Source organism: Hermetia illucens, chromosome 2, assembly GCF_905115235.1.
Source record: "Hermetia illucens chromosome 2, iHerIll2.2.curated.20191125, whole genome shotgun sequence".
In the NCBI taxonomy this organism is placed as follows: domain Eukaryota; kingdom Metazoa; phylum Arthropoda; class Insecta; order Diptera; family Stratiomyidae; genus Hermetia; species Hermetia illucens.
The window spans coordinates 158043352-158057081 of NC_051850.1; the positions used below are offsets into that span (position 1 = coordinate 158043352).

Here is a 13730-nt window from a genome sequence, read left to right on the forward strand (position 1 = left end):
TATTTTTTTTCCACGATTTTGTCCTTCGACAGCATTTCAATTTTCGCAATCTTTGTCTTTTGTAGATCCAGCTTTATCATCCGATCTTAGAAGATCCACTCCTCGTCTCCCGTGACGATATTCTACAAAAATTGGTACCTATGGCCGGATGATCCTTGAAGATGTAAGGGGATTTAGCGGATGCTTTTTGTCATCAGTTCAAGGTGAAAAGTAAGAAGTGTCGAAAATGTGTTTACATTCCGCTTGATACATACATATCTACATTTGAATAAAACTTGAAACATGTGATAAACATATATAAGAAAAAATTAAGAGGATGAGATTGCAAGTGCAGATGAGAGAGAGTAAATTAATTTCTATCGAAAAATTTAGTCACTTTATATGTTCATCACTGTTCCATTAATTGATAATGCCAAATAATATAAGTATAAATACTAATCAACATATTTAAAGATGGTCTCGTTGATATTTCTTGGGCATGATAGTGCTTTTTAAGTGCCAGTGATTTGTTATAAAAGTGTTAAATTCCAGATACCGTGATCTGAGTGAGTTTAGGGATACTGAGTGGTTACCGCGGATTTGTGTAAAATGGAAGGCATTCCAAAAGTGAAATTAAATAATGGATTGGAAATGCCGGGTTTCGGCTTAGGAACGTACATGGTAAGTATTTATTCAGATTTTTTCCTTTTGAAATCTGTAAGTGTGGAGAGAGTTCATTCAAATATTGCATAGTATCCTCACATTGTTATTTAGAAAACCAAACGGTGCGTGTAATGCAGCTTTCTTTAGTATTCAGAATTTATTTAATCATGAATAGCAATGATAATTCCAAAATCGTCAAATAATATTATCAGTTGAAACAATATTGATAAATCAAGTGCATATCGCTTAATTTTTATGAACTGTGTTGTGAGGCGTCTTTTCCAGGGGTATAACACGCAAAATGAAAGGCCCCCTCATTACTTGTCATACCTGCCCAACTGCACGGGCATATTTGAGCATATTTTATAACATAACTAGGTAGAACTGAGACCGAATTGCAAAGTCGAAAGTCGCTATAGGCTACAATCTCGAAATCAGGCCCCAAATCGAACCCGATCTAAATCTAGATGCTTTCGCAGGAGCCTTTGTCACTATGAAGGAAAGGCCACCAGGAATCAGTAAGGACTTGCCTGATAATTCTCCCTCTGGATTTATGCGATCAGAGTAACGAGAAAAAAGAATAACGCTACAGGAATTATAGGAGCAAAAAATGGGGTTATTGTTACCGAAACGTAAACCACCTCGGATAGGGATCGACTCCAGTTACGATCGTTCCCTGTCAAAAACGGACTATGATTGATTTCTGCAATATAAGCCCGCTCCTCGATAACGGTATCTAGGGCCTCCAGAATGCTAGCTTTCTTCAACTCGAGCGAGGTTTCTAATGAATTAAGCTGGACATTCTGAGCCTAAGCGAAATAAGATAGAAGGACTCTAGAGAGTATTCCTCTTGCTCTTGCGTCAATGTGCTTTGGCTCTCTGGAAAGTTGAGGGGTAGTAGACACGAATCCAGTGTCGGGTTGTCTCTGAGGGCTACCGCAAGTCCTGTTATCTTCACCTGGGAGTCCGTTTCTGGTAGATTTCTGACTGTAAGATCCCGTCCCAGGAGCATTACAATTGTATAGTGTTATGTACTAAAGAGACTTACGATATAGTGAAGAAGGCTGCTTTCTACGAGCAATTTTCGTTATGGGAAATCTGAATGCCAAAGACATGGACATGGACATGCCGTGGGGAAATAGCGTCCCGCCGAGGATAACAACAACGGTAGCAGGTTTGTGGATTTCTGCAGTTTTCACCGCCACGTGCTTGGTGGTATATTGTTTAAGCACAGAGCTTGCCACAAAATCTTTTAGGTTTCGACTAACAGACACCGTACAAGCAATCAAATTGACCACTTCGTGATGAGAAGTAGATTTAGGAGTTGCTTTTTAAAGGGAGGTGACGACATCGGCGTTGAAGGGGATCTTCGCTAGACAGTCTATGAAGATCGAAGGACGCAGATAATACATTGCCAGCCTGCGCTCAAGCATTTAGGCGTAATGACCGATCAGAGGTTAAATGTCAAATTGCTCGTGTGAAAGTGCAGCAACTAGGGCAGATAACACCGGAACACTGCTGGCGAGAATGTGACCGAATATAGGTGGGCCATGGCTAAGCTGTCACCTCTTTGTTTCCAGAGTGGTCATCTCGATCTTACTGTATGGAGCCCTAGTGTGGGTTGACGCCCTGGAAAGGAAAGTAAAAGATAACGCCTTTGCCATCGAGCGAAAAATCACCGGAAAACCTCCCACCCGGTGGCAGTAGTCCCTGTGGAATGAAGCTATCACTGAGTGACAGCAGAGGTGGAATGAGTCAGAGAAAGGCCGATGGACATACACATTCATATGAGATATTCGGAGGTGGATCGACCGTCCCCACGGCGAAGTAGGTTTTGATCTAATGCAAGTTTTGAGCGGACACGGAGGTTATCGAGCATACCTCTAGCGATTTGTTTACACAGGAGGAAGTTAGCCGGACGAAGGAACGAGCGAGGAGCACGAGCGCGAATATGAGTACAGGATAAATTCTGATCTAGCCCCGCAACTTAATACCATACAGGAGTCCCGCGGGGAGAGTGGAAGGAGAAGAAAGTCGTTTTAATGTGGCAAGAGACTACGATAGCTTTTGAAGCTTTTCACCTTCCAAAAGGCAGACAGATAGACATTGAAAAGATTTTAATCTGATTTTAATAAGGAATCCGGAACTTTTCCCTTTTGCTTTATAAACACTTATTTATTCTTCACAGATAAGCATATTTCAGTGACAACTTGTGGCCTTCCTCATTACTAGGATTCGAACCCTATCACTGAGGAGTCTGACAAGTGCTAATCGAAATATGCAAAGAACGAAAAAACTTAGTAGGCGAAGGTTTCGGATTGTTGTTTTAAATAGCTTAGCAAAATTGCCAAAGTGAAGTATATCCTTCAGTATCAGGACAGCACTGGGGTACATACGCTCCTGACAATTGTGGCCCTGCACCCTTGCACACGATGAGCTGGTAAGATTTTCATGGCAAACTTTAATGACAGGGACTAGGCATACCGCCATTGGAATCAACACTCTTTGCCTAAACAGATTCACTTACCTTACCTACAAACACTTTAGACAGAACCAGCAAACATGATATTTGGCCAGCTTTGATATAATGTCAACTATGCTAGATATAACACTTTCCGGAATGAATTGAACACAGGTGTCAGCCAGGGAAGGCTATGTTTTGGAAAACATCGTTATCTACAACCTGCTTACTTGTTCCGATGATGCGGGCGGATTTCGATAGTTTCTTGGAAAACCTAGGGAGGAGCTAAAGCACATTGCCAGAAATCGATAGCGATGGTGCATACATGAGGCTGACGCGCATGCTTCGCTATGCTTCGTTTTTCCTAGCAATGTTTGTGCTACTATCGCTTTCTTATGTCATTATTGAACCAGGCGACATCATAAGCAATCGTTTTTCCAAAACCTTTCACATTTAAGGAACTTTCCCTTGATTGCAGTGACCTGACCCCGGAAGTATTATAATGGTATTTAGTTTAGATTGGAATCGTGTGGCTAGTCTTCTTTTGTAATAGGTTTTGTTGTGGGTTTCGTCAGCGTTACTCGATACGAATTTGCGTCTTTCACCAGTGGGTGTACCCCGAGAACTGGAAAATGCTAGCTGTGACCCAAGAGCGTGTACTATTTCTATAAATCAATTTTAGTCCGTAAATGAAAATCGTTTTTAGCGAAAGGAAATTCAACTTTCTTGAATTACTCTATGTGTTATCCCGGAAAATCTCAGGAAAATGTAATAGGGTGCGATTATCTCAGATACACACAGCTTCTGGGGATCTTTTTATTATTTTATGATTTCTTGAAAAGCGGGGAGTGTCTTATCACATCTACCAGCACTGTACATGGGCCTTTCTTTCCGAAAAAAACCAACTCTACTGTTACAGTAACATAAACAGATTACAATTATCAATCCGAAGTGGACTTTATCTATTTTTGTTACTTTTGTGGATGATAATGCATTTTGAAATCTATTCAAGCCAATTGGCTTAGTATAAAAGCCTCCACTTTCAGATAATTTATTTCAGTTATTGAAAAGATACAGTTTTGTGAAATATGGCAAGTGCTCCAAAAGTGAAGCTGAATAATGGATTGGAAATGCCAGCTTTTGGTTTGGGAACGTTAATGGTGAGCATAGTTACTTTATAGTTCCATCTTTGATTCGAAGTAACAGTTCTGTGAAACAAGTGGATTATGATTAAAGCGATATTAGCTCGGGCAATGTCTCAGTTTTACTAGGCGCAGTTCAATTTATTTTGTTATCTGTGTATTTGAATTTTCTGAATGTTTTCCAAATTCACTTTCCAGCGATTTCAAATAGACTTGTTATCGTTCTGTTATTATTCTACTTTGAGTTTAAGGGAGAGTTGATTTTTTACCATATGGTTGTTTGGGTTATTGGATTAAAGGCTTTAATTAGTATTTTTCAAAACGGGCCTTAGGTGAGTGGGTCAAAAAGCGCACACCTAAATCAAGGATTCCTTTTCAGAAACTACCCATCCCAAAAATGATGATGACTGTATGTGACCCCTAGGCCCCAAAATACCCCTATGTAGCGGAGCAATGTTACGCACCCAGAGAGCGCCGCGGTGAAAAAAGCATGACCTACTTCACTTGGAAGGAAGTAGGTATATTCCCTAAGTTGACATAGCACTTCCACACTATACACCACGACATTATAAGCCCTTTGTGAGACTGGTTCAGCTACAAGTATTGCCTCAAGATCATTATTCGGTTTACGCCTGAGGCAATACCTGTGAAAGATATAACACCATATGTATGTGCTGCGACCCTCTGCCGAGAGTGGATTCCACACTTCGATGTTCCTGCCGTAATTATTACAGACCAGGAAATGCAATTTGAATTTAGTTTCTTCTCGGAGCTTGAAAAACTCTTGGGGTTCAAACATCAGTGAGCAACTGCATACTACTCACAGTCTAATGAGATGTTAGAGAGTTGGCATCGGACGGTAAAGGCAGCCATTGTGGGGCGTGATTAGTTGTCCTGGTCGCAGGTCTTGCCTTTCATTCTGTTTGGCCGTCCGCGAAGAGGGTGCGGTCAGTGCTGCTGAGCTGGTGTACGGGGAGAACCTTCGATTCTCCGGCGACCTGGTCCTCGACAAAAGAAACGGCCTTGGAGAGACTTCATTATTGCGTCTACTACAAGAGGCCGTTGCCAGATTAAACCCCCCTCTGCCATCTCGTCACACACAGCCGACGGTGCGCACTGCTACGGATCTCGAAGTTTGCACCCACGTTCTGGTGGGGACTGATGTCAACTGGGAGCCGCTGCAGCGACCATACTAGGGCCGCTATAAGGTCTTCGAGCGTGGAGAGCACGATCTCCTTGAATAGGCTGAAGCCTTTCTTCCTAGAAGCAGACGGCACTGGAAGGAAGCGCTCGCCGCAACCCCTTTTAGCTGGGGGTGGAGTGCTGTGGCGGAGCGATACCAGGCACCCGGAGAGTGCCTGACTCGTGGCCGGTTCAAAAAAACCAGGGCTACTTCACAGTCAAGTAGGCCGTGTATTTTTAACTGGTCTCGTCGCTTGCTCTGCTCTCTTCGGGTGCCTGGTATCACCCCGCCATACCGGTATTGAAATCTGCTCAAATAAAATTGACAAAGGTATGTTAATCATTAACCCTTTCCTTTTCTTGTTGTTTTTGCATATGCGATGCTATGTATTGGCAAGTGAATTTTTAGCCTCTGTCTCAGGTTTATGCGAAACGGTTTGTATGCATTTAACAGCTGGTATTGCGGGGATTTTTGTTGGGGGTGCGCTCAAGCTGGCTCCCGGAAAGTACAGCTGTTTTTTGCTCTCGTGGAGGAGTGCGGTATTGGATAGAATGAGAGCACGGTTTCGGATCGATTGAGGATTGTGTTGTTAAAGGTCGAGGACTGAAGAAGTGGAATTGGAGAAGAGTTGGTAGTCGTTGCGTTTGTGGTTTAAATTAAAAAGTTCTGCAAAAGAAAATGTACGGATTTTTTCAAGCAGTGCGTGTCTAGAAAAAGTTAGTAAGCTGTAATGACGAGGAGTAAGATTCTGCAAAAAAACTACTAAATGTTAATAAGCAATATTTCACAAAAACGGACAAATTGGATTATCCATCACGATCATCGTTCTGCTACATGATGCAATGCTGACCACATTGCCTCCTAGTGTACCGTTACGGTCTTGAATGAAGTGCTCTAACACACTTCAAGACCCTGATCCAACATGGATTGTTGCGCCAACGATTATTATTATTATTAAATGTGAGGAACTGAAGGGTCCGAAGGGACATTCTACATTCCCGAGCTTGGTTATCGCAAGCGTGAGAAGATGGGACATTTCAGTGGAGTTCCAATATTATCGAGCGAACCTTGAAGGTCAACTTCGCCATCTTTTCAGGTTCTTGGGATAGCTATTCTGTTTTGATAGATTCTAGTACTTGGAATGGTCTTTTGACCATAATCCAATCTGATCTGGGAGGTAACCACTTGATCAGAGTAACGAGTTGGGTGACCAAGGCTGACGCAATCCCTCCTGTGCTTTGGTTCATAGTTTGTATGGACGAGATTCTGCGCATATTGAAGAGGAACGGGGTGAAGGTAACGCCGCCGACTTGGAAACAAGGAAACATGTCATCAGTGAAATCATAGACGAAAACGTCGGAAACTGAGTCTTACTAACAAATATGTAAATTTTGAATTTTATTTGCCATGCGATCTTTATGGATATTCTATAAGCGTGAGGAATTACGTACGAATTACATTTTTTTTTGCCACAGTGGAGAGACAAACATAAAGTCATCTAGGGCCAAAAAAAGATCGATCTATGGCGCGAAATTTCAAAATTGTGCTGCTGCTTCCAGTAGGGTCTTTCTTTAATTGTCTTCTAAGTGTTTGTATCTCTGAAATAGTCAAGTTCGGGAATATGACAGGGTTTTTTTTGGGCATTTCCGTCTTGTTATGTGCCAAAGTCCCGTATGTGAAGGCATGTTGCATTGGGTTGCACTAGGATACAACTAAGTTTTCCTCTTTCCTACTAAGTTCACCAGACTTTCCTAGGGACTCCTATTATTTAGAGGTATCTCCGTATATTGTGGGCAGGATGCTAAGATTTGTTGTTCATTAATAAAACTGATTAATAATTTTAATGAAGCTAAAAAAGGGGAATATGTAGAACTGTGAGTTGGGGCTGAGTTGTTTGTTGCTAATTTGGAAACTTGCTGTTGTCGAAACGTCAACAACGCGTTGGTTTCGATCATTGGCAATCGAAAACCGATTATGATTGGTTTCTAGAAGGGGCGCTCGTAAATGGTATCGATGGTCCCTAGAATGTCCACTTTCTTTAACTCTAGCAAGAATTCCAACACTATAAGCTTCTGGCGCTAAGCAGAGTTAGGAGGTGGGACTCTACATAGTACTCTTGCCAAAGTAATGTAGTAAGCATTCTATGAGCACTTAGATACAATTTAGGAGAGGCTTCCCAAAGGTGACATTCTGATCATGGTGGGTAAGCTTAATGCCAAGATAGGCTCAGACAATACTTTGTTGTAATGGGGAAACACGGTCTTGGGGACCCTGATGATAATGGTGGGGGTTCGTAGATTTTCCCAGCTTCGCTTTTGGTGGCACATTGTGCGAGGACAGACAGATAGGAAGGAATCTAACTGACCATTTTGTAGTAAGCAGTAGATTTAGGAGTTATCTTCTGAATGTCCGTAACAAGACAGGCGCTGATATCGGTTGCGAATGGGATTACCATCTGATCGTCGCTCACTTTCGCTTTTGTTTTGCTTCCATTGCTTCTCGCAGGGTTGGAAATTTGCGATCGCCTGAGTTCAAAATCGACCGCTTATATGAACCAGCTGTCGCTCGATAGAGCAGATACTTTTAACATTCCGCCAGAGATTGCTATCAAAAATGCTCATTTTTCGGGAGCTACGTAGGTTGTTGGCACAAAATCTGGCTGACTGCGGTACCATGGCCGCGGATTGATGAATGGAAGTGATTGAAAACTTTATTGATGGCTGGGCGTGACGCTCTAGACATTCGATACCGTGCGGAACGCCGGAAAATCCAAACCTATTACATGTTGTTTCAGATCGAATTTGTTATTGATCTGGTCAGGGAAGCGGAAGTTGCTCAGATTGCGATGATTTCAGAAGTTTATACCGTATCACGAAAGAAGTGACACTGATTGTTAAAATTCCAAAAAAGGCACTCATTTTGAGTATGATAATTGGAGGTCTATCCGCGTGCTCCCAGCTGTTGCAAAGATAATAGTTAAAGTAATCCTGAAACGTGTCAAGGAATATATCGACAAGTTGATCGGCAGAAAGCAGGCTGGTTTCCACTCTGGATTCGTCAAGGATGCGTCTTTTCGCCGATAATATTTTTCCTCGGTGACCGGCCACGTTCTTTATGCTGTCTCAGTGAAAGTGGAGGAGTTCAACAGGCCGTCATATATTTCCTCAAACACATCAACTAGATTGATGACATCTGTTTGCTCTATCATCGTGTAATATATTTTGATTGAATCGCTCTGGATTTGGAAAGAGAAGTAAGAGGAGTTGGACTGAAGATGAACATCAAGGTTCTTAGTTTGACGGGTCATCGCAATCGGCCTATCTGCATTAATCGAAGGCATTGGTATCTCGAAAGTGTGGTTTCGGTCGACTCTACCACCGAACTGGAGTTCATTCGAGACGTTAGTAATCTGAAAATACGGTTATCTCGACACTATGATCAAGTTGAGACTGCTCTGTGCTAATGTTCCTTCTGTGTTGCCATATGGCAATAATACATGGAAAGTGACACCATTGTTAAGCCTCTAAGTCTTAGTTAAAGCTTGTCGGTGACGTGTCATCAAGGTATGCTGGCCTGATGCGATTTGGAACAAAGAATTTTGTCGGTCCATAGGCCAGTTATTTCAGGACACTGTCCCGAGATGGCCGGCTAGTGGGTTGTTCCAAAAGCACTTAGCGCAGGACAATAGTGAAGGATTGTCGGGTTCTTGGGGAGTCCTATCAGGGGTTGAGGCGAATTTCAGTGGACCATGTACGATGGACCTAGGCTTGTTTTGCCCGTTATGCTCCACTACGGAGTAAATGGATACCATATAAAAAAGCCCACAAAACCTCTTCCCGTCCAACCGGACCGAGGGGCGACGAACCTAAAGATGGGCGGAAAGTGGTTAAGAGATTTATAAATGGTAAATGGAAGACACGCAAATCGAGAATAGTACCTCCTTGGTCCATCTACTATCGTACAGGTATTTGTATAGGTCATCCCAGGCCAAATGTGGCTGTATTTATTTATTGATTTAATGAAATAAATTGCTTATTACACTCTGTCCTCAGACTTAGGAGTAAGTAAATGGCTTACCTTACGCTTAAAACTAATGAAGGAGATAGAGTCAAAGGACTCAAGCTGGAGGGCGTTTTAGGACTGGCATAGCCTTGGAAGCGAGTGAAAGTAAATCTCGAGTTCCCCGCAGGGTTCTTCAAAAATGTCCGCACTACGTGTATTATGAGAGGCGGTGCGGAAAGTAATATCCAAGTTGACAGGGCAGTCCATCAGACAATTGTAGAGTTTGAAAAAAGTACGCATATCAAGGAAGATACGGCGTTGCTGCAGGGAGGGGAGATTGAGAGTGCGAAGTCGTGACGGATTGTCAACTCGTGGAAGGTTCTTTTTGTAAAAGAGGGTCCAGGGGAATTTGCGCTGTACAACTTCAAGAGCGCGACAGCCACGGATGCGGAAGGGGGACCAGACTACACAGCAATATTCAAGGATGTTTCTTGTTCTTGATGTTTAAGAAGAGCTAAATTGAGGTAAAGTCGGAGGAGGGACGTAGGATAAAACTAGACATCTTGGAAGCTTGATGGTTGATGTCAACGAAATGAGAATTGAAATGAAGTTTGTCATCGGATCTTGGAAGGAGGTCAGTAGTGCAAGGCGTTGTCCACTAAGAGAATAGGAAAAGGATGTTGGGAAGGGTTTAAGCGAGTAGCACATCCAGTAGTATTTGCTGACATTCAGTGTTAGCTTGTTGACTGAACACCAACGGGCCAAATTATCAAGGTTGGACTGCAAGAGAGCACAGTCCAACGGAGATGAAACAGAGGCAAATAATTTAAGGTCGTCTGCGTAAAGCAAACACGGGCAGGTGAGGATGGAGGCGAGGATATTGATAAAAGGAAGAGTAGGGAGCAAGTATAGACCCTTGGGGAACGCCAGGGGAAGGAGAGAAGGAACGAGATGAGTAACCATGAAAAGAAACTCTGTTGGAACGGTATGGGAGATAGGAGGGAAGCCAGGAAACGATTGAGGGAGGGAAGTTTAGTAGAGAGAGTTTAGAGAGGAAAATATTATGGTCAACGGTATCAAAGGCTTTGGAGGAGTCAAAGCAACGAAGTTGGCAAAGACCAGAACATTTGAAGCCGTAGATCTATGTTCCACAAAACCATGCTGCTCTTTGACAATGGTGTGACTGAAGTGCGCGGTCAACCAGTCGTTAGCGTATGTTTCGAGAATTTTGGAGCAAGAGGAGGGAAGAGAGAAGGGGCGGCAGTTCACAGTAAGAGTTTGTTGTAGATTATTCACGGGGGGAGGGAAATGTGCTTTCTACAGTTAAGAAGGAAGAGGTTAGGAAGCCCATCGGGGCCAGGTTCGACATTGGGGTCGAGGTTACCAATGAGAAACTCAACCAAGGAAGCCGTAAGGAGAGGAATGGTCAGAGATTCGGAGCAGTCTGCAGTTAGAAGAGGAGTGGAGAGTGGAGGGGTCGAGGAAGAAAATTCAGAAGAAAAGTAGGTGCAGAGAAGGTCTCACGATTATTGTGGAGAGTTAGCATTGGAGTCAACCAAACTGATAGGAGAAGGGAGAGATTGAGTGGGGATTCCGAGAATTGCGGGTGTGAGATCAAAAGGGTTTAAAGTTACCGCGGGCAAGGGTGGCTTTGACGCTCAATAAGTACCTTTTATGCGCTTTTTTAATCATTGACTTCACAATGACGTGCATGACCTTAAAGTGAGCAAGTTCGGCATCATTTCTTCCGCACTACATGTTTCAGGCGAATGTTATTAAGAATCTCCGTTGTGAACCAAGTTGAGTACGAGCGCAGGCAAGCAGGGGAAGAAGGGACAAAACAGGAGAGGAGATCTGACAGAATATTGTAGCTTGATCACACGTTGAGTTGCTTAATATATTTATCCAGTTGAAAGACACTAAAGCTGAGTTCAGACCGCATGCGGCTGTATCCTTCATTGCCGGTGTGCTTTCTCCGAACAATTATTTTTTTATGCGACATTTCTCCAAACCCTAAAAATTTACGTACATGAATACTTATCGTTCGATTCAATAATACAACTGATGACTTTTAGTCTAATGAACGTTAAATAATCAACACTAACTGCAAACTTTTTTTCAGTGCAAGTCAAATGAAGGTGTAGAAGCAGTTAAATATGCAATTGACAAAGGCTATCGCCATTTTGATACAGCATACGCTTATGGAAATGAAAACGACGTTGGTACCGCCATAAAGGAGAAAATTTCGGAAGGAGTTGTTAAGCGTGAGGACATTTTTGTAACAACGAAAGTATAAATTCACTTCAAACTAGACCAGAATCAAATAGATAATCATAATTTTTCACTTTGCAGTTATGGTGTACCTATCATGAACCCTCCAGGGTCGAAGATGCCTGCCGTAAGTCCTTAGAAAACCTAGGACTAGATTACATCGATTTATATTTAATTCATTTTCCCATTGGATTCGTTTATGTTGATGACAAGACGCTGATTCCTTATAGAGAAGGCACTTCTTCTATCTTAACCAAGTATGACGCTGCACTTATGGTATTTATAAATAAATTATTTATAAGGCTGAATTATAGTGATGTTGACTATCTGGATACGTGGAAAGCGATGGAGTCACTTGTGAAAAAAGGATTGGTGCGGAGTGTTGGGTTGTCGAATTTTAATGCCGAACAAATAGAACGAGTGCTGAAGAATTGTGAGATAAAGCCAGTAACAAATCAAGTGGGTCCCATAAAGTGGTGCTTAAAATTTGTAGAAGCACTTAACTCATCAACTCTAGATACTGAATATTTTTGCATTTGAGGACAACATCTTTGTTGGATTTTTGATTGCAGGTCGAGTGCAGCATCGAACTAAATCAAAAGAAGTTAATTGAATTTTGTAGACAACGTGACATAGTCATCACTTCCTATTGTCCACTAGGACGGCCAAATCCCAGCGAAAGGAAACCATCTTTCTTATTTGAGAATCCAACGAAGGCTATTGCTGAGAAACATAAGAAAACTCCAGCACAAATTGCTTTACGTTATGTGGTAATTCGATTATCTCCAGAAAATATTGGTATCTTGTGTTAACATATTATTAACGTTTCAGTTTCAACTTGGCACAGTGCCAATCCCGAAATCTGTGACCAAGTCAAGAATTGATGAGAACATTGACATTTTCGATTTTGAACTTTCTTCCGACGAGATGAAAGTATTGGATAAACTGCACACTGGAAACCGCGCTGGAACCTTTGTCAAAATTGTTGATAGTGATCATCCCTATTTTCCATTTAAAGCTGAGTTTTAATGTTGTCATTATATTATTTTTTGATATTTATCATTGTGTAAAATTAAAAACAAAAAAATCACCATTGTATTGAAGTAAATGAGCAAATAAATGTCAAATTTAAAGCCATGTTGTTTATCTAGTCTAGGCGATCGTTTAAATCATATGTGCCTGGCGTGGTTTGTTACTCTGATTCTGATTTTCTTTATAAGAAGTGGAAATCTTCAAAAGGCTAACCTCAGGGTTCACGATTCCTGAGAGTGTGGGATTTTTACTCACTAAAACCACCTCTCGCCAAGCTACGACTGAGATTTCTCCATCCAGCAGTTTTCTTTGCATATTTAGCTTCCGTTTTTATTGGCACATGACTCTGTGGTTCACCCCAGCACTTTGGTTGGCATCCCCGAGGACCTAGCTGTTCCAAAGTAGCTTATATCTTTAGGGGTCCTTTATGTTAGCAAGTCGTTTCGCTTTACTCTTTTCATTCGTCTTATTATATCAGCGATATCCGCCAATTTTTAGACTTCGTTATTCTTACGTGATCGTAGTCGGTGGCTATGTTTAATAGCTTGATCTTTGATGACTTTGCTAACCAATTGTACTTTCAGGCCTCTATGCAGATCCTCATTATGAATGAATTAGGGAGCATCTACTACGCTTCTAAGCACTTTATTTTGGAACGGTTGTATGACCTTTAGGTTTGATTCTTTGTCACAGTCAGCGAGCTGGATGCGGTAAAGATGATCGCACAACCATCCTGAGTGGCCAAAGAGAATCTAGAGGGAGGAGCTATCCCAAAAATCTAAAAAGTTGGCGAAATGGACCGTGAAGGTTCCTCGGCAAATAGCCCCATCGGAGCGTTTTTTCGACATGTACTCGCACGCTTCTGTGCTACCCAGTCTTGGGAATGTTGGGGGGGTCCACATGGCCCACATGTCATTACACAAATTTCACGTATCTATACCGATGCGTGGGTCCGCACCGGGTCTGGAAAATAACCGCACAAACATAGGGATTCGCG

The 13730-nt window shown here is 42.2% G+C and overlaps 1 protein-coding gene across 3 annotated transcripts; it reads left to right on the forward strand.

Annotated features, from left to right (window-relative positions):
- Positions 1-509: 509 nt before the first annotated feature.
- On the forward strand, positions 510-12752 carry LOC119649550 (1,5-anhydro-D-fructose reductase-like). 3 transcript variants are annotated; one of them, XM_038051744.1, is made up of 6 exons: positions 4111-4263; positions 11553-11720; positions 11783-11958; positions 12016-12160; positions 12274-12471; positions 12533-12751. In XM_038051744.1, the coding sequence occupies exons 1-6, from the start codon at positions 4192-4194 to the stop codon at positions 12728-12730; spliced, it is 957 nt and encodes a 318-aa protein (XP_037907672.1). In that variant the 5' UTR covers positions 4111-4191; the 3' UTR covers positions 12731-12751. The 3 variants fall into 3 exon arrangements, with proteins under 3 accessions (XP_037907671.1, XP_037907672.1, XP_037907670.1); XM_038051743.1 differs by lacking the exon at positions 4111-4263 and adding an exon at positions 510-660 and having other exon boundaries at positions 11783-12160; positions 12533-12752; XM_038051742.1 differs by having other exon boundaries at positions 11783-12160.
- Positions 12753-13730: the final 978 nt, after the last annotated feature.